Here is a 21,310-nt window from a genome sequence, read left to right as displayed (position 1 = left end):
TCAGACATGAACCTGATCAAACGTCTTTGGAGAGACCTGAAAATAGCTTTAGAGCAACGCTCCCCATCCAACCTGACAGCGCTTGAGAGGATCTGCAGAGAAGAATGGGAGAAACTCCACAAATACAGGTGTGCCAAGCTTGTAGCGTCATACTCAAGAAGACTCGAGGCTGTAATCGCTGCCAAAGGCACTTCAACAAAGTACTGAGTAAAGGGTCTGAATACTTATGCAAATGTAATATTTCCGTGGAATTTAAAAAAATAATTGAGCAAAAATGTTGCTTTATCATTATGGGCTATTGTTTGTAGATTGATGAGGGGGGGAAAAAACAATTTAATCAATTAAATATTTTCTAATTTAATCCATTTTAGAATAAGGCTGTAACGTAACAAAATGTGGAAAAAGGGAAGGGGTCTGATTACTTTCTGAATGCACTGTATATATATGCTACTGCTCTACTAAAAATCTCGGTTGACCAATAGCTTATCCACCAAACATTCAACCAGTCTACTAATTACGGTCAGCCTTAGTTGGTAGAGCATGCGCTGGCAATGCCATGATTGTGGGTTTGATTTTATTTTCATGTAAAAATGTATACTAAATGGTTTGTGTGTTTTCCTTTAGCCTCCGGTCCGAGAAGGCCCAGTGACACGCAGTGCCAGCAGAGCTGCCTCTCTCCACTCTCTATCTGATGCCTCATCTGACTCCTTCAGCCACTCTCCAGGTAAACAAACGTCAGTGTGCTGCTAACAGCTTCGCTTCCTCCACTGTCTCTGTCCCCTTACTGGGCTTGAACCGGTGATCCTCTGATGGCAAACACGTGACCGCCCTTTTTTGACAACGTACCGTCCAGTTGTGCTATAGAAAAATATTATCTTCGATAGCACCATTGGCAACATTTCAAGCTAGCTGTGGAGTGAGCTTATGGCACATTCTTACCTCCGTTAGACATGTATGTACGCACACACACACACACACACACACAGAACAAAATGGGAAAAGGTGAGCAATTCAGAATCAGATGGTGAAGCGGACACATGGAGAGGGAAGTGCAGCTCACACAATTGGTGTTAGTTGTCATCAGTGATTGATTCCTGTGTGTTTGTGTGGGAGCTCACTCCTGCTCCCGTGTGTGTGTGTGTGTGTGTGTGTGTGTGTGTGTGTGTGTGTGTGTGTGTGTGTGTGTGTGTGTGTGTGTGTGTGTGTGTGTGTGTGTGTGTGTGTGTGTGTGTGTGTGTGTGTGTGTGTGTGTGTGTGTGTGTGTGTGTGTGTGTGTGCGTGCGTGCGTGCGTGTGTGTGTGTGCGTCAATCCCTCATGGGGTTTTACTTAGAATCTTCAGGGGTTTCTCAGGACACCCTGTAGACCTTCAGACCACAGTCTCCCATTAACACATCCGCTCATAATGAAATGAACTCACAGAGGGACATGGTCCTCACAGCCTGCGTTCCCTGCCTTCAAAAACAGTCAATCAAATCAAATTTTCATTGTCATGTGCACCGAATACAGTGAAATGCTTACTTACGAGCCCCTAACCAACAATGCAGTACAAATAAGAATAGTATATAAAAGTAACAAGTACTTAAAGAGCAGCAGTAAAATAGAGTCTATGTGAGGGGACACTGGTTAGTCTAGGTAATTGAGGTAATATGTACATATAGGTAGAGTTTTTAAAGTGACTATGCATAGATGATAACAACAGAGAGTAGCAGCGGTGTAAAAGAGGGGGGGGGGTCAATGCAAATAGTCTGCACATGGGGACAAAGATCATACTTTTTTGGAGAAATGTCCTCTGGTCTGATGAAACAAAAATAGAACTGTTTGGCCATAATAACCATCGCTATGTTTGGAGGAAAAATGGGGAGGCTTGCAAGCAGAAGAACACCATTCCAACCGTGAATGACGGGGGTGGCAGCATCATGTTGTGGGAGTGCTTTGCTGCAAGAGGGACTGGTGTACTTCACAAAATAGATGGCATCATGAGGGAGGACAATTATGTGGATATATTGAAGCAACATCTCAAGACATCAGTCAGGATGTTAAAGCTTGGTCGCAAATGGGTATTCCAAATGGACAATGACCCCAAGCATACTTCCAAAGTTGTGGCAAAATGGCTTAAGGACAACAAAGTCAAGGTATTGAAGTGGCCATCATTAAGCCCTGACCTCAATCCTATAGAAAATGTGTGGGCAGAACTGTGTGAGCAAGGAAGCCTACAAACCTGACTCAGTTACACCAGCTCTGTCAGGAGGAATGGGCCAAAATTCACCCAACTTATTGTGGGAAGCTTGTGGAAGGCTGCCTGAAACGTTTGACCCAAGTTAAACAATATAAAGGCAACGCTACCAAATAGTAATTGAGTGTATGTAAACTTCTGACCCACTGGGAATATGATGAAAGAAACAAAAGCTGAAATCAATCATTCTCTCTACTATTATTCTGACATTTCACATTCTTAAAATAAAGTGGTGATCCTAACTGACCTAATACAGGACATTTTTACTAGGATTAAATGTCAAGAATTGTGAAAAACTGAGTTTAAATGTATTTGGCTAAGGTGTATGTAAACTTCCGACTTCAACTCTCTCTATCATCCTTTTGTTGTATCTCTTTTTGTCTATCACTCTACTTCTGTTTCTCTCTCGCTTACTCTTATCTAAGCTGTTTTCTGATGGTCACTGTGTTCCATTCCTCAATGAACAAACCTCGCTCTGTGTTGAGTCATTCATTCGATTTACATGTGAGTGGGTGGGTGGATGTGTGTGCGCATGTGTGTGTACGTGCGAGTGTGTGTGTGTGTGTGTGTGTGTGTGTGTGTGTGTGTGTGTGTGTGTGGTTTACCGCAGTATCCACGTTTTTTTTATCTTACTGACTTAGATGCTATGTTTCTTTCTTGTGTTTTCATGTTTTCACTCTTTCTCTGTCACTCTCTCCGTGTCCTCTTTCCCTTTATCAGCAGAATCTGATGGGAATGTTGTTTTTCTCCGAAGAGTTTTTTACTCATCTAATCTCTCCCCCCCCCCCCCCCTCTCTCTCTCCTCCACCCTCCCTCCATATAGAGTCGGTGGACACTAAGCTGATGAACTTCAGTAACCTGCTGATGATGTACCAGGAGCAGGGGGGCAGCCCGGACTCCGACGACGACGGCTCCAAGCTCTCCATGCTGCCCCACCTGGCCGACCTGGTCAGCTACAGCATCCAAAAGGTCATCGGCTTCGCCAAGATGATCCCTGGCTTCAGGTGGGTGGAGGGCTGAGTGGGGGAAGGGGGGTGGGTGGGTGGATTAGGTAGGGGATGACAGGATAGCAAGGGGAGGGGGTAATGTGTGTGTGTGGTTGGGGGGGGTATGTACTTTACATTGTGTGCTTGTTTTTTTTTGAGAGAGAGATTGTGTGCGTTCATGTGTTTGTGTGTGTTCCTACAATGGGCGCAAAAACATGTGTGTATGTCATACTCCAATATGAGTAAAAGCAGTTGCCCTGAAAATCTATTTAACTCCACGTGGCATGAATGTGAACAAAGCCTTATTTGTGTGTTTACTCGTTTAAGGGTCTGAGTGTTCCTACAAACGAGGACAAGTGTGCCTACACATGCAATTATTTCCGTTATCTTTTGTTATCAGCAGCTGATATCTGTCCTACACATGACGCGAGTGGCTTTCTTCACAGTAACCTTAGGCGTGTGTGTGGTCGTCACTGTGTACATTCTGTCTCCCCCCCCCCCTCGGGGTGGCAGAGTAAAGTGAGGTCGAGGACACAGTAACGGGCATTGTTAGTAATGATCACGTAAGCTGTCTTCTGACCCAAGAAGAGCTTTGAGCTTAAAGGCTTGTCAGTGCGCTACAATTAATGTTACAAAGCCATTGCTTCTCGAAGACTCGAATCAAATCCAATTTTATTTGTCACATACACGCGGTTAGCAGATGTTAATGCGAGTGTAGCGAAATGCTTGCAAACTATAATACACTTTCTGAATGTCTTACTACAACTGAATCTAAGGTTGTGTTACTCAGATGTTTTTGCTGTGTGTGTGTGTGGGTGTGTGCATGGACCCGTGCATGTGTGAGATACGGCGCCTTACAACTCTAGACAATTGTTTATCTCGATTGCACAACACAACTGCTCAAACTAATGGGTATACATGCATCTTTGGTAACTCAATGACAGGGTTGCAAAACCGCCGACATGAACATGACATGAACTTCCTTATAGCACCACTTGTGAGTGGAGTTTATAAAGGTGTTATGAATAGCCAATAGCTATCTTGTGCCCCATCTACCTAAAGTGTTACCTACCTAAAGTGATCCTTCCACTATTTACCCACTATAGCTAGATCTAGATACCCCAGCCTTTTAACTTAACCCGTCTGACCATTAGCCCACTGTGCAACTGGAACGACTGATTTTTTTGACCAATCAGATATCGTGGGCTGGAACCAACCGTCTCCTAAATCTCAATCTACAACCCAATCCTTTTAACCCCTTTCTGACCCTACGAAGACCGTAAGCCGACTGATTATGTCCTCTTCTTTTAACAGATGCCACCTTCCTGATTCACATTCATTAACTATCAAACGGAAGAAAAACAACTTAAACAATGAGAAACGCTCGTTTCTGTTTCCCGCTGCAAAATCTTTTTTTTTCTTCTGCGGTGTGCACTAATGAATAGACCCCTGGTTGTAAATCCTTCCAGGGAGCTGACGGCTGAGGACCAGATTGCCCTGCTCAAGTCGAGTGCCATCGAGGTGATCATGCTGCGCTCCAACCAGTCCTTCAACCTGGAGGACATGTCCTGGAGCTGCGGAGGGCCCGACTTCAAGTACTGCGTCAACGACGTCACTAAAGGTACGAGACTTAGGCAGGCTAGCACACACATGTATGTGTGAGGATGGAACACAGACCTTGGGATCGACACACACACAAAGTATATGCAGTCAAAACCATTGTACTCTGTCAACGATGGCACTAGCACACACACAAACACCAGTCATTTCGCTTAGAGGACATGCTCTGAAACTGTGTGGGGACACCACTTTACAGAAAGGCGAGGCAATGTGACACACTCACACACACTCACTTGGCCACTATTGCTGCCACTAAAGGTGAGCGAGAAAGGGTAACAAACATGCATGCATTTGTGCAGGCACAAAACACACAGATATACACTCTCCAGTACATGTCCCGTGGCCTTCCTATCATGACTTTGTGTCAGTTCCGCCAGGAAAGCTGAAATGGAGTGTAACACACTTTGGCACGTGTACCTATGAACACGTACTCTCACACACACACCGTACACCCATCCGCAGACCCTCAAGGCACGGCATTCATTTGCCTTTCAACTAAGCCTCGGGTATTTTTACAGATCAACTGAAGAATGTCACTCTAGACCAAGACACTCTGGTGTCTTGGTCTCTCACAGAACGAATTTGGTTTTGTTCTCGAAGACAAACCCAAGTTAGCCACGGCATCTCTGTGGCTGACCAGTCATTTGGAGATTGACTCGGGCTCGACAGCAAATTAGCCAGACTTTCCCTGAAAACAAGGAAAACCTTGCGTTGTGCCCATTTTTATTTTATTTTCACTCAAAATGACGCTGTTGTTGTTGTTGTCTTCCGTAGCTAGTTACTTTGAAAATGGCATTGAGAGGAGTGTTAGGGAAACCATAAACAACCGTTATTTGTTACCTGGGCCCTTGTAATCTAGGATCAGTTCGGCCTTTTAAATTCTAATGAATAAGAGACATACATTGAACAAAAAATATAAAGGCAACATGCAACAATTTTAAAGATTGTACTGAGTTACAGTTCATATAAGGACAACAGTCAATTGAAATAAATTAATTTGGCCCTAGTCTATGGATTCCACATGACTGGGAATACAGATATGTATCTGTTGGTCACAGGATACCTAAAATAAAAGGTAGGGGTGCGGATCAGAAAACCAGTCAGTGTCTGGTGTGACCACCTTCGTTTAGAGTTGAACAGGCTGTTGAGTGTGGCCTGTGGAATTGTTGTCCCACTTCTCTCCAGTGGACGTGCGAAGTTGCTGCATATTGATGAGAACTGTAAACACGCTGTCGTACACATCGATCGAGAGCGTCCCAAACATGCTCAACGGGTGACATGTCTGGTGCAGGCCATGGAAGAACGGGGACATTTTCAGCTGCAAGGAATTGTGTAAAGACCCTTGCGTCGTGGGTCCGTGCAATATCATGCTGAAACATGAGGTGATGGCAGCGGATTAATGGCACAACAATGTGCCTTGGCATCTTGTCACGGTACCTCTGTGCATTCAAATTGCCATCGATAAAATGCAATTGTGTTTGTTGTCTGTAGCTTATTCATGCCCATACCATAACCCCACCGCACTCTATTCACAACGTTGACATCAGCAAACCGGTCACCCACACGACACCATACACGCTGACTGCCGTCTACAATTGAAACCGGAATAAATCTGCGAAGAGCACACTTCTCTAGCGTGCCAGTGGCCATCGAAGATGAGCATTTGCCTATTAAAGTTGGTTATGACGCCGAACTGCAGTCTGCTCAAGGCCCTGGTGAGGATGACGTGCATGCAGATGAGTTTCTGACAGTTTGTGCAGAAATACTTTGCTTAAGCAAGCCCACGGTTTCATCAGCTGTCCATGTGGCTGGTCTCATACGATCCCGCAGGTTAAGTGGCCGGATGTGGAGGTCCTGGGCTTGTGTGGTTACATGTGGTCTGCAGTTGAGGGGCCGGTTGGACGTACTGCCAAATTCTCTAAAACGACATTGGGCTTGGCTTATGGTAGAGAAATGAACATTCTGGCAGCAGCTCTAGTAGACATTCCTGCAGTCAGCATGCCAATTGCATGCTCCCTCAATACTTGAGACATCTGTGGCATTGTGCTGTGTGAGAAAACTGCACATTTTAGAGTGGCCTTTTATTGTCCACAGCACAAGGTGCACCTGTGTAACGAGCATGCTGTTTAATCAGCTTCTTGATATGCCACACCTGTCAGGTGGATGGATTATCTTAGCAAATGACAAATGCTCACTAGCAGGGATGTAAACAAATCTGTGCACAACATTTTAAAGACATTTTATTTCAGCTCATGAAACATGGGACCAACACTTTACGTTTATATTTTTTGTTCAGTGTAGATATACCATATAACATATCACATACATGATATACTCTAAATCCATTTCTTATCTCACAAAACCACACAAATCCTTAGTGTTAGGCAAACAATATAATGAGAGATACCGTACCAGCCAAAAGTTTGGACAAACCTACTCATTCAAGGGTGTTTCTCTATTTTTTACTATTTTCTACATTGCAGAATAATAGTATAATAAAAGTGAAAACATCAAAACTATGAAATAACACATACGGAACCAAAAAAGTGTTACCACAATCCAAAGGGTAGCCACCCTTTTGCCTTGATGACAGCTTTGCACACTCTTAATTCAAATAAAAACCCTTGAATGAGTAGGTGTGTCCAAACGTTTGACTGGTACTGTATATTGTGATTGTTATCTGATCTGATTGACGGTGTGTGTCTGTGTGTATGTGTGTGTGTTGTCTCCTGCAGCGGGCCACACTCTGGAGCTGCTGGAGCCCCTGGTCAAATTCCAGGTTGGCCTGAAAAAACTCAACCTCCACGAGGAGGAACACGTGCTGCTCATGGCCATCTGCCTACTCTCCCCAGGTACACGCTGACACTGGGTGTGGGAGGGGGGGGGAGGGGGGGGGGTAGTGTGTGTGTGTGTGTCTGTCATGAATTGTTTATGGGAGTCAGCTTGTTTTTGTGAGGATCAGTTAGCTTGTGTGTGTGTGTGTGTGTGGGGGGGGGTTGTGTGTCTTTGTGCTGAAGTTCACACACCTGTGCGTGTGTATATTTAGTGCATTTTCGTCAGTGAGGTTGACGATAACATGTGAATATACAGTGCATCCAGACCCCTTGACTTTTTCCACATTTTGTTATGTTACAGCCTTATTCTAGAATGGATTAAAACAATTGTTTCCCTCATCAATCTACACACAATATGCCATAATGACAAAGCGAAAACAGGTGTTTAGAAATGTTTGTACATTTCTTACAAATAAAAACAAAATGCCTTATTTACATAAGTATTCAGACCCTTTCCTATAAGACTCAAAATTGAGCTCAGGTGCATCCTATTTCCATTGATCATCATTGAGATGTTTCTATAACTTGATTGGAATTCATCTTTGGTAAATTTAATTGATTGGACATGATTTGGAAAGGCACGCACTTGTCTATATAAGGTCCCACAGTTGACAGTGCATGTCAGAGCAAAAACCAAGTCATGAGGTCAAAGGAATTGAAGGTCCCCATCTCTGCAGCACTCCACCAATCAGGCCTTTATGGTAGAGTGGCCAGACGGAAGCCACTCCTCAGTAAAAGGCACATGACAGCCCGTTTGGAGTTTGCCAAAAGGCAGCTAAAGTACTCTCAGACCATGAGAAACAAGATTCTCTGGTCTGATGAAACCAAGATTGAACTCATTGGCCTGAATGCCAAGCGTTACATCTGGAGGAAACCTGGCACCATCCCTACTGTGAAGCATGGTGGTGGCAGCTTTGGGGATGTTTTTCAGCGGCAGGTACTGGGAGACAAGTCAGGATCTCAGGGAAGATGAACGGAGACAAAGAACAGAGAGATCCTTGATGAAAACCTGCTCCAGAGCGCTCAGACTGGGGCAAAGGTTCACCTTCCAACATGACAATGACCCTAAGCACACAGCGAAGACAACGTAGGAGTGGCTTTGGGACAAGTCTCTGAATGACCTTGGAGTGGCCCAGCCAGAACCCGGACTTGAACCCGATCAAACATCTCTGGAGAGACCTGAAAATAGGTATGCAGCAACGCTCCCCATCCAACCTGACAGCGCTTGAGAGGATCTGTAGAGAAGAATGGGAGAAACTCCCCAAATACAGGTGTGCGTCATACCCAAGAAGACACTGTAATCTGTCTGTAATCACTGCCAATGATGCTTCAAGGACTGAGTAAAGGGTCTGAATACTTATGTAAATGTGATATTTCCGTTTTACATTTGCAAAAGTGTGTAAAAAAAAAAAGTTTTTGCTTTGTCATTATCGGGTATTATGTGTGATTAATATTTATTTTTAATCCATTTCTGTGAATAAGGCTGTAACGTATCAAAATATGGAAGAAGTCAAGAGGTCTGAATACTTTCTGAATGCCCTGTACATGCATGCACTGCGTGCCTGTGTTTGCACATAAATATTCATCAATTTCTTATCTCTTGAATTCCTTAGTGTCTGATAACGTGTGTGTATATACACTGAGTATACAAAAACATTAGGAACACCTTACTAATATTGAGTTGCACCCCCTTTAGCCCTCAAAACAGCATCAATTCGTGTCAATTTGGGTCCAAGTTTGCTGGATTTCCTTTGGATGGTGAACCATTCTTGATACACACAGGAAACTGTTGAGCGTGAAAAACCCAGTAGTGATGCAGTTCTTTACACACTCACAGGTGCCTTGGCACCTACGACCATACGCCGTTCAAAGCTACTTAAATATTTTGTCTTTTCACCCTCTGAATGGCACACATACACAATCCATGTCTCAATTGCCTTGAGGCTTAAAAATCATTTTTTAACTCGTCTCCTCCCTTTCATCTACACTGATTGAAGTGGATTTAACAAGTGACATCAATAGGGGATTTGAGCGTTCACCTGGTCAGTGTCACGTTCTGACCTTAGTTCTTTTATTATGTCTTTGCTTTAGTATGGTCAGGGCGTGAGTTGCGTGGGTTGTCTATGTTCGTTTTTCTATGTTGTGTTTTGCGTTTGGCCTGGTATGGTTCTCAATCAGAGGCAGGTGTCGTTAGTTGTCTTTGATTGAGAATCATACTTAGGTAGCCTTTTTTCGTGGGTGATTATTTTCTGTTCTGTGTTTTGTATTTCACCGTTCAGGACTGTTTCTTTTCGTTCTCGTTGTTTTTGTTTTGTGTTCATATAATAAATTCAATATGGACACTTACCACACTGCGCATTGGTCCTCCGATCCTTCTTACTACTCCTCCTCAGAAGAGGAGGACGAGAATCGTTACAGTCAGTCTATGTCATGGAAAGAGCAGGTGTTCTTAATGTTTTGTACACTCAGTGTAGATTTCCCAGTTTACTGTAGGCTAAAATATACATGCAAGCGTGTTTGTACATTATATAATATTAGCCTAATTGATTTATTTTCTCATGAAACCATACATATGCTTAGTTTTAGGCTGATGTTAGGCTAACATGCTGTGGGGAGGTGTGCCCCTTTTCATACAATAAGGTAATTTCTGGACATTATTTCTGGACATTTAGCGGACTCATTTTGGCTCAAGAGCACCTCTTTGAGGTAAAAGATCTGTATAGCCTCTTTAAAAGTCTTACCAGCCATGTCTTCCCCCTCCCTTCATGTGTAGACACTGTCTGGTATGGTGCAGGAGATAATGAATATGAAGAAGCCCTTTAAATGTCTTACCGTCTGTGTCTCCTTGCCCCTCTCCCTCCTTTCTCTCCTTTCTCTCCCCTCCAGACCGTCCGGGTGTGCAGGACCACGGGCGCATCGAGACCCTGCAGGACCATTTGTCGGAGACGCTGCAGGCCTACATCCAACTGCACCACCCGGGCGGCCGCCTCGTGTACGCCAAAATGATCCAGAAGCTGGCGGACCTGCGCAGCCTGAACGAGGAGCACTCCAAGCAGTACCGCTCGCTGTCCTTCCAGCCTGAGCACAGCATGCAGCTGACCCCGCTGGTGCTGGAGGTGTTCGGCAGCGAGGTCTCCTAAATTATCACTTTTTGGTGACCTTTGATGGAGGTGGATGAGGTGGACGAAAGGTCATAGGAGAGGTGGGAGGAGAGTATGAGGTGGGAGCTATAGGAATGTGGTTAGACGGACTGTGGATGGTGTGAATGTAAGTGTGTGAGTGAAGGTGTGTGTTGTGAGGGAGGGGGGGGTAATAGAAGTGTGTGTGTGTGTGAGTGAAGGTGTGTGTGTGTGTGTGTGTGCGCGTGCGCGTGCGTGTGTGTGTGTGTGTGTGTGTGTGTGTGTGTGTTAGAAATTCCCCTGCCTCGTGTGCATGTGTGCTTGAGGAGCTTCGGTAGGTCAGGCCTGGGACTGGGTACCTGAGGAGCTGTTGACTGGAACATGCAAAGCGTTGGGGAGCGAATTATACAAACAAGGGAATTTACTTCAGAACCATACATACATGGAACTTCTGCCTATATTTGACATGTACGCTTACCTTGGTATTTAAGAGACAGTATATTGCCAAACAGTATTGCGTCTTGTGTGCCGGTATATACAGTGCACCGTGTGCTTTTTGTGTGTGTGTCATGCAAGTGCTGCTTTTATGCATGGCGGTGTATGGTCACTCATACATATGATCACACACATACACACACACACACGTAAGGACACTCACTTATACAGTTGTTGGAGCTACCTCTGATTTTCTCCTCTCTCAGTTTTTGTATTCAGAAATACACACAGCATAGAACCTTCAAAATGCATGATAACATTTCAATCGTGGATAGCTGATAGACACTAGGTCCTCACTGGAGCGAAAACAGTGCCTGCAAAGTATTTCCACGTGTTTCTCTCATCCTTTCTCCGGTTACTCTGCTCAATTGCTTCCCTCAAGGGCAAGTGTTTGAGTGTACGTATACGCCGCAAAACGCACGTCCTTCACCTCTGCCAAAGGTATTGTCCACGCTCTTCTCTAAGCTTCCAGGCTTCTAGTGTAGCCACATGATGCCTTTTATGTGCACACTCACCGTTTGTGCTAGCTTTTGCTAACTAGCCTCTAGGAATTGATGAAGGAAATGTGTATATTCTGAATAGATTCATACAGCCTGCAGAATATTATCTGTAACCTGGAAATAGTTTGGTTGTGGAATAGTGTGCGTGAGCTGTGGCTGTTTAGTCACTAAAACAAGCTGTCAATCAAACCAAGCCAGAGCTCTGGTTGGTTGGTTTCTTTCTTTTGGAGGGGTTGGGGGGAAGGGGGAATTATGATAGCTCTAAATAGACTTAGCTACAACTTCTATGTATCACGAACACTGCTACCTGTACTCAAGCGTATCTATTAATATATGTCTATGTTCAAGTTATACCACCGTTTTTAAAGGGCTACAATGCCAAACTGACTGGAAATGCATAGTTAGGCCGGTTACTCTACTGTCTACGTCTTTTTGTATTATAGCCACAAACCATGCAAGTTATCTGGACAGGATCTTAAAACAATTCCATGAATTGTTCATTTTTTTCCCTCAAATGTACAGTTTTTAGTAGGTGGAGTGTTTCAAAGCTGCTTCTTCACAGATATCACCCCTTTCGTTTCCAACTCGGAAGTGGAATTATTTGAAAAGAATGTCTTGAGGACTCGGATGGACCGTTTTCTGTTTCGTTTTTTGACACGTCCGAGTCCTCCGATGTTGTATGCTGCTCAGCCCTCCAGTGGCTGCATCCTGTAAATACTACGTATCGATACAATGACCCCCGCAGCTGTACATAGGGCTACATAGATATTACTACTACTAACGCTTAGTAAGGAAATTCTTGGATTATATATGCAAACATGATACTGATGACCGTGTTTTACGACTTATTCTCACTTTCTCTCTCTGAAACACTATGCTTTCTCAACTTTTTTTTATATATATACAGTACCAGTCAATGTTTGGACACACCTACTCATTCAAGGGTTTTTCTTTATTTTTACTATTTTCTACATCGTAGAATAATAGTTAAGACATCAAATCTATGAAGTCATACATATGGAATCATGTAGTAGCCAAAAAAAGTGAAAATATATTTTAGATGTTAGATTCTTCAAAGTAGCCACCCTTTGCCTTGATGACAGCTTTGCACACTCTTGGCATTCTCTCAACCAGCTTCATGAGGAATGCTTATCCAACAGTCTTGAAGGAGTTCCAACATATGCTGAGCACTCGTTGCCTGCTTTTCCTTCACTCTGCGGTCCAACTCATTCCAATCTCATTCCATTCTCAATTAGGTTGAGGTCAGGTGATTCTGTAGGCCGGGTCATCTGATGCAACACTCCATCACTCTACTTGGTCAAATAGCCCTTACACAGCCTGGAGGTGTGTTTTGGGTCATTGGCCTGTTGGAAAATAAATTATAGTCCCCTAAGCGCAAACCAGATTGGATGATGTATCATTGCACAATTCTATGGTATCCATGCTAGTTAAGTATGTCCTGAATTCTAACTAAATCATTGACAATGTCACCAGCAAAGCACTCCCACACCATCACACCTCCTCCTCCATGCTTCACTGTGGGAACCACACATGCGGAGATCATCCGTTCACCTACTCTATGTCTCACAAAGACGCGGCGATTGGAACCAAAAATCTCAAATTTGGCCTCATCAGACCAAAGAACAGATTTCCACCAGTCTATTGGGCTTATCCTCTGCAGCAAAGGTAACTCTGAGTCTTCCTTTCCTGTGGCGGTCCTCATGATAGCCAGTTTCATCATAGCCCTTGATGGTTTTTGCAACTGCACTTGAAGAAACTTTCAAAGTTCTTGTCTTAAAGTAATGATGGACTGCCGTTTCTCTTTGCTTATTTGAGCTGTTCTTGCCATAATAGGGCTATCTTCTGTATACCACCCCTACCTTGTCACAACACAACTGATTGGCTCAAACACATTAAGAAGGAAAGAAATTCCACAATTTAACTTTTAACAAAGCACACCTGTTAATTGAAATTTATTCTAGGTGAATACCTCATGAAGCTGGCTGAGAGAATGCCAAGAGTGTGCAAAGCTGTCATCAAGGCAATGGGTGGCTACTTTGAAGAATCTAAAATCTAAAATATATTTAGATTTTTTTAACACTTTTTTTGGTTATTACATGATTCCATATGTGTTATTTCATAATTTTGATGTCTTCACTATTATTCTACAATGTAGAAAATAGTAAAAATAAAGAAAACCCCTGGAATGTGTCGGTGTGTCCAAACTTTTCTACTTATATATATATATAGATTAATCTATATATGTTTGGGTGTGGGTGAGTGATTGATTGACGCATTGGCTAAGGTTGTGTCGTCGATGGGTGGTTGGCGCCTTTACTTTGGTTAGTCATTTGGGAGAAAAAGGATGTTATACAAGCTGAATATACAGTGCTGCTCTCTAATATAAGCCATATAGAGGGAGAGAAATACAAAAAAAGCCAGTTTAAAGAAATGTGGCTCGTATTCATTAGTAGCTATTGATTTCATTGGGCTGTAGATACACAATTGATATATCTAATATGTTATTTCTATGGCTCAGATATGCTATTGTACTTGTATAAAGTAGAACCAACTCATATGCTTTCGATCTCTTCATTCCCCTGTCCATGCAAGAACCGTGTGTAAGGTCACCCAAGGGTGTGCAACACATTGGCTGTGTGGATTAGGTGAGTTCACCCATACAATGTAAAGCACTTCATTCCAATCCCATATTATGAACTATTAAGGCTACCCTACAGAGACCTTAAAGGTTTTTAGGGAGCACCTGTTGACCACATTTAATGTCATGTCACCTGCGCCAGTGTTCAAAATGACCTACATGTGTATGATATTGTAAAGCAAGTGAATGGACACTGGGGACCGCTTTCCCTGGACACATTTTTATTAAATTCATGTTTAGTCCAGGTCTAGGCTTAGCCTAATCTGTGTGCCGGAAACTGGCCGAAGAGGCTATAGCGATATCTTGGTTAATTGTGAAGTTGCCCTTATATGCTGACCTTTGGTCATTTCCCCCACTAATGGTTAAGTTTAGGATTCGGGAAGGGAGAAGCTGAGCCTAGATCTATACCTAGGGGTTACTTCTCCCCGGCGCCTATAATATCTCCTTCTGTTTTAATGGGCATGACACATTGACTTCCTGGAATGTTTCAATTATGTCAGCCTATAGCTGTGGCCTCGGAGCTAAGACACTGACATCATCTGGGGAAATTGTCAAAAAAGAGGGTAAATGGATTGCGTGAGTCGAGGTAGACGGCGCTCTATTGTACATCCTGTCCTTCAGTCCCTGTACGCGAGTGCCACTTCTGCTTCAACTGGACTCGTGATTGGCCAAACAGAAACTACTGTGGCACTTAGTTATGACATCGTCACTATAGGCTACAGAGAGTGCTATTTTGTGGTCTTCTTGCAGGACGTGGGGGAAAACAAGGACTCTGTCTTCCTACTGTTGAAGGAACGTAATCAGAACATTGTGTTCTTAGCATACAGTAAACCTTGTCATTGCTTTAAAACATCAACATTAACATTAGACGTCAGATAGTGGACCACAACCTACTCCCTCACTCTCCCCCTTATTGACAGTCATTCATTATTTTGTTATGTCCCCTCCCAGCCACCATAGCAAATGTTCCGTTGAATGACTGCAGAAAAATTAATTTTTAGTGGATTTTTATCGATTTAAGCTATAGAAGTTGTATAAAGGGATGTTGTTTTGCAAAACACACTAAATACCTAGTGTTAGGAATTCACTGACATAGGCACCTGATGATTCGTGGAATTATTTTAGTTCATGCTGTTGATTGACAAGTTCCTCTTTCTCGGGATGTGTTTCATTAAGGTGATGGTAGGCTACATGATTCCTTTTACTCAGTACCACTCGTGTTCATGTCAGTTTGGTGAAGGTTATGGTGTGTTGCAAGGTTACGGTTGTTAGATGACTTGTGCATTTTGGGCGGTTTTGGTTTTTAATTTCCTTTCCACATGCATATCTCTGTGTGTACATAAAGAGAGTTGATTGTTTTCAGTTGATGAGATATAGATATACAGTATTGATTTTCGGTATGTATGTATAAAGGCTTGGGTATCATGTAAGTGCCACAGGGCGGGATGTTGTCACAAATCTCCCCTTTAAAGAAGTACAGGGTAAGGAGAGGTCTCTCTCGCTCGCATCTGGTTTGCACAGTTATAGCTGCTCAATATCCAGTCAAACGGAGGGGATATTCCAAAACGCTTGATGAAGAAAAGGCCTAAAGTGGCTTTATGACCATTGATATAAACTTTAGACTTTTCACCTAATAAGCTGTTCAATAGCATTAACTATGGTAAGGACGAGCAAACTCTGAATGTTTCTTTCTAGAGATATTTTGATCAGTAATCCAAATTAAGCATTTTTCATTTTCATTCATCGACTTAGAACGTCTCAATTTTAGCTCTGACATTTTTAAAGAACTCCTAACTGGAACATACAGGTAACTGCCAAAATAAAGGAAACACTTGAGCAAATGAGCGATGCAAAGTACATTGAAAGCAGGAGCTTCCTCACAGGTGTGGTTCCGAAATGAGTATGAGCAATTAACGTCGTGCTTAGGATCATGCATAAAAATGCCCAGTTACCCATTATTTTGGCTACCATGACTAGAAGAAAAGATCTTAGTGACTTTGAAAGAGGGGGGTCTTTAAGGAGCATAGGGTGTTTAAAGGGTGTGTGTGTTTCAGTCACCAGATCTCAACCCAATTGAACACTTATGGGAGATTCTGGAGCGGCTCCTGAGACAGCATTTTACACCACCATCAACAGAATTTCTCATAGAAGAATGGTGTCGCATCACTCCAATTGAGTTCCAGACGCTGGGAGAATCTATGCCAAGGACCATTGAAGCTGTTCTGGTGTCTTGTAGCAGTCCACCGCCCTATTAAGACACTTTGTTGGCGTTCCCTTTATTTTTGTCAGTTACCTTTAGGAACCATTTATTAAATGGAAATTCAACTAGAAATGTTGAGTTTAATACAGTAGGCTATGTCTTTTCTTGTCTTGTTTATTTTTCTATGTCAAACAGAGGGTGAATGCCTACATTTACAGCCCATGGTACACCAGCATCAGCTAGCTTAACAGTCTCATATTTGAAGTTCTTATGTATAAAGGTTGTACAAAGCAATTACCATTACAAATCCAGTTTGAAAAAACGATTCGAAATTCAACTTACAAATAGATTTTTTTTTTTTTTTTTTTTTTTTTTTAAAGAACATTATATGAATCGTTTTGATTGAGTGAGATTGCCTTTCAATAAACGTTTTGAATGTGACAGGGATTGATACACAGTACCGTTGATTTTGCAGTGTAGATTTTTATTTTGTTCTTCTTCAAACATTAAAAGGAGTGTCCACAATGGATGTACACAACAATGATCTACCTCTTTTAGCTACAGATTATGCTTTAGCATTAAAGCAGTTGCCTCTGTTTTTTACTTTTGTAATATGTGTTGGTATTTATTGTTGTCTAATGAAACACTTTGATTACCTCAAAGATGTCTCATCATGCAGACTGGGAGACTATACAGCTAATGAAGTCATTGGTATTTTTTATTTTTTTTGTAAAGTATTTTTCAACTAAAAGCATTGCATTTTTGAAGTAACGCACAAACACCCACCAGGGGTTGTGGTTTAATTGTGCCTGCATTCTGACCAATGGGATTCCAGGCTGGGTTTGGGTTGGCCGGGGTTGCGTTTCATTCTAATACGTGGTTTCCTCCCTTTTTTTTCTTAGTTCACTCGCATATCGCACGTCTGACACAACAATGTAAGAAATACCTGCACCTGGTTTCCGCCATATTCGGCTTTCATTGAAGGACAGAAGGGAGGGAGCAACATCCTGGAATGAAACGCAGCCAGAGACTTAACTGTGACCTCTGTATAGAGAGGTCATGAGTCATATGGTTTCGGCCGGAGAGTTGGAGTGTCTGCTCCTCTTGGCACAGTTGGAATGGTCTTTGCCCTCACTAGATGTCTCTCACTCTGTCCCCTTTCCCCAATCCATCTCTTCTCTCTCTCCTTCCCTCCTTCTCTCAGCTCATTTTCTCCACTCTTATGCCCCAGCCCATATTTTTAGAGTAGACTATTCCATATAGATCTTCAGATTTTCAGGAAAGGGCAAAAGTTCTGAGAGGACAACCCTCAGTATCCATTTAATGCTGCTTTTATCAAGAACATCACAGGTTGATGTGAATGTTGTTATTCTTACTACCCTTGGCACGGTTGAGTATCACCCAGCAGAAATATGCTAACCAGGACATAGGAGGCCACAGTGTCGTGTTGTGTAGTTTTTGTAAAGCTGAGTAGTTTAGGTTGGTCTGAAGCTAGGGCAAGCTGGTTCTAGAAAAGCACACATGGGGCAAGTTCCTATTTGAACAATGTGGACTTGAGGAAGTTGATGCCCATTTATAAACTTTCATTAAACCGCTTTAATTGATCAGTGTAATATTAATCGCCAGCTACCACAGCCGCGGGAAGTAGGGGCACTACAGTACCTCTTTAAATATCGGAATTACATTATGAAAACGTTTTTTGTTGTTGTTTTTGTTTAACAAATGTAGGCCTTTACAAGTCCTGTATTAGTGGACCTATATAGCAGTCTGTAGCGTGGGCAAAAAAAAAAAAAAAAATTCTACCCTGCCCGACATTGCTCAGTTAGTGCCAATTGAAGATGTTGAGTAACTGCTATAATATCTTTTGAGTGCTGTTATTTAATACGTTTTGGCAATGGTCCCTGCTATCTTTCCAACTAACTGTCTCAATTTTGACCGTTTGTTTTCAAACAACTTTAAAAAAGAAAAGACAAAATGTGTCTAGGAAAAAATCTGCCAGTTTGATAATCAGTCGTCATGCTAGCTATTGGAGGTACACTGCCGTTCAAAAGTTTGGGTTCACTTAGAGATGTCCTTGTTTTCCATGAAAACATACATGAAATGAGTTGCAAAATGAATAGGAAATATAGTCAAGACGTTGACACGGTTAGAAAGAATGATTTTTCAATTGAAATAATAATTGTGTCCTTCAAAACGTTGCTTTCGTCAAAGAATCCTCCATTTGCAGCAATTACAGCCTTGCAGACCTTTGGTATTCTAGTTGTCAATTTGTTAATTTCACCCCATGCTTCCTGAAGCACATCCCACAAGTTGGATTGGCTTGATGGGCAATTCTTACGTACCATACAGTCAAGCTGCTCCCACAACAGCTCAATAGGGTTGAGATCCGGTGACTGTGCTGGCCACTCCATTATAGACAGAATTCAAGCTGACTGCTTCTTCCCTAAATGGTTCTTGCATAGCTTGGAGCTGTGCTTTGGGTCCTTGTCCTGTGACGAAATTGGCTCCAATTAAGCGCCGTCCACAGGGTATGGCATGGCATTGCAAAATGAGGTGATAACCTTCCTTCTTCAAGATCCCTTTTACCCTGTACAAATCTCCCACTTTACCACCGCCAAAGCACACCCAGAACGTCACATAGCCTCCACAATGCTTGACAGATGGCGTCAAGCACTCCTCCAACATCTTCACTTTTCCTGAGTCTCACGAATTGTCTTCTTTGTGATCCAAACACCTCAAACTTAGATTAGTCTGTCCATAACACTTTTTTCCAAACTTCCTGTGTCCAGTGTCTGAGTTCTTTTGCCTATCTTAATCTTTTATTTTTATTGGCCAGTCTGAGATATGGCTTTTTCTTTGCAACTCTGCCTAGAAAGCCAGCATCCCAGAGTCGCCTCTTCACTGTTGACGTTGAGACTGGTGTTTTGCGGGTACTATATAATGAAGCTGCCAGTTGAGGACTTGTGAGGCGTCTGTTTCTCAAACTCTAATGTACTTGTCCTCTTGCTCAGTTGTGCACCGGGCCCTCCCACTCCTCTTTCTATTCTGGTTAGCGCCAGTTTGTGCTGTTCTGTGAAGGGAGTAGTACACAGCGTTGTACGAGGTCTTCAGTTTCTTGGCAATTTCTCGCATAGAATAGCCTTCATTTCTCAGAACAAGAATAGACTGAAAAGTTTCAAAAGAAAGTTATTTGTTTCTGGCCATTTTGAGCCTGTAATCGAACCCATAAATGCTGATGCTCCAGATACTCAACTATTCTAAAGAAGGCCAGTTTTATTGCTTCTTTAATCAGCACCCCAGTTGTCAGCTGTGCTAACATAATTGCAAAAAGGTTTTACAATGATCTATTAGCCTTTTAAAATGATAAACTTGGATTAGCTATCACAGCGTGCCATTTGAACACATGGTTGCTGATAATGGGCCTCTGTACTCCTATGTAGATATTCCATTTAAAAAACCAGCTCCAATAGTCATTTACAACATTAACAATGTCGACACTGTATTTCTGATCAATTTGATGTTATTTTAATAGACAAAAAAAAATGTTTTTCTTTCAAAAACAAGGACATTTCTAAGTGACCCCAAACATTTGAACGGTAGTGTATGTAGACCTTGCTACACATGAAATCGATAGAAGCTAGCTCAAAAGTACCTTAAAGTTACCTGCATTCACAAAGAATTCCTTTTTCCCAAAGAAAATGGGGAATTGGCTCCCATGTACTCCTCACTCTACACTTTGAAGTACAATGCAGGGAGTGAAAGGAGTTCAGAATAAGTAGCGACTAGCTATAGGTATTGACAGCCAGCAGACACTGTGGCCTTTCAGGGCCTGAGTTGAGTGCCTATAGGAACCTTTGGAAGATTGGAGTGTTTCGTGAAGCAGGATTAGAAAGTTAGCAAGCAAACTTTTCCAAGTATCTTTTTCAAGTATGTTAAAACTATTTAAAAAATATATATATATTGTTTCTCAAGATGGCTTATTTCAAAGATTGGTCAATACTACTTAATAACCTATTATTCTAGCAACTGACGGTGATTCTACTTTAGCTGTCTTTATTGGCAAGAAAATTGAGTTGTTTGAGAATTGTTTCTAAAAAAATGTTCGCTTGTTAAATGAACAATCCTGTTTTTAAGACACTGCACCACATCACATTCGATGGAAAGACAGAAACAACAAGAGCACTTACAGTATTGTTTTGTAACACAATGCGTACATTTGGATGAATATGCTATCAATTACTGCCTGTCGATGTCAGCGTTATATGGCTGCAATTATCAAAGTCATTTGTCTAATTTCTTGCAATGTATGATCTTTGTTTTTATTTCTTTTTAAGATGTTTTTTTTTTCTATTACAAAAGACATTATAAATGGGTGTTTATGTAATGTTATTTTTGTCCGATGTTTTGCAAATCAAATAATAAACGACTGTGCATAGTGTTGTGTTTCTGTCTGTTTGAGCTTGATTGTACGCATAACATTTATGTGATAGGTTTAATAAGAATTACAAACCAATGTGTATTGGTTCAGCAGTTCTTGGAAACTGCTGCATGAGTGAATAGTCTAGTCAATATAACTCAAATACAATTACAGAGATAAATCTATAAACTGAACGGGCAGAACTGTCTCATGTGGTGGAGTAGCATACTGTACAAGCGGTGGATC

At 42.2% G+C, this 21,310-nt stretch overlaps 1 protein-coding gene across 3 annotated transcripts in view; it reads left to right on the top strand.

Moving 5' to 3' along the window:
• LOC110493951 (vitamin D3 receptor B) overlaps nucleotides 1-21,085 on the top strand; it is a 76,144-nt gene extending 55,059 nt beyond the window's left edge. For 2 of the 3 annotated variants that reach the window (XM_090205173.1, XM_036949968.2), the window contains exons 6-11: nucleotides 625-724; nucleotides 3,058-3,238; nucleotides 4,690-4,841; nucleotides 7,576-7,692; nucleotides 10,561-10,805; nucleotides 17,550-21,085. In XM_090205173.1, the coding sequence (XP_090061299.1) occupies nucleotides 625-724; nucleotides 3,058-3,238; nucleotides 4,690-4,841; nucleotides 7,576-7,692; nucleotides 10,561-10,805; nucleotides 17,550-17,573 (819 nt within the window). In that variant the 3' untranslated portion in view covers nucleotides 17,574-21,085. Of the gene's footprint in view, nucleotides 1-624; nucleotides 725-3,057; nucleotides 3,239-4,689; nucleotides 4,842-7,575; nucleotides 7,693-10,560; nucleotides 10,947-17,549 lie in introns of those variants that run through there. The other variant, XM_036949969.2, reaches the window with a different exon arrangement.
• Nucleotides 21,086-21,310: the final 225 nt, after the last annotated feature.

This window comes from Oncorhynchus mykiss, chromosome 17, assembly GCF_057628025.1.
Source record: "Oncorhynchus mykiss isolate SJ-2025 chromosome 17, ASM5762802v1, whole genome shotgun sequence".
In the NCBI taxonomy this organism is placed as follows: domain Eukaryota; kingdom Metazoa; phylum Chordata; class Actinopteri; order Salmoniformes; family Salmonidae; genus Oncorhynchus; species Oncorhynchus mykiss.
Note: the sequence above shows the minus strand (reverse complement) of the source record. Positions and strands in the feature narration are given on the sequence as shown.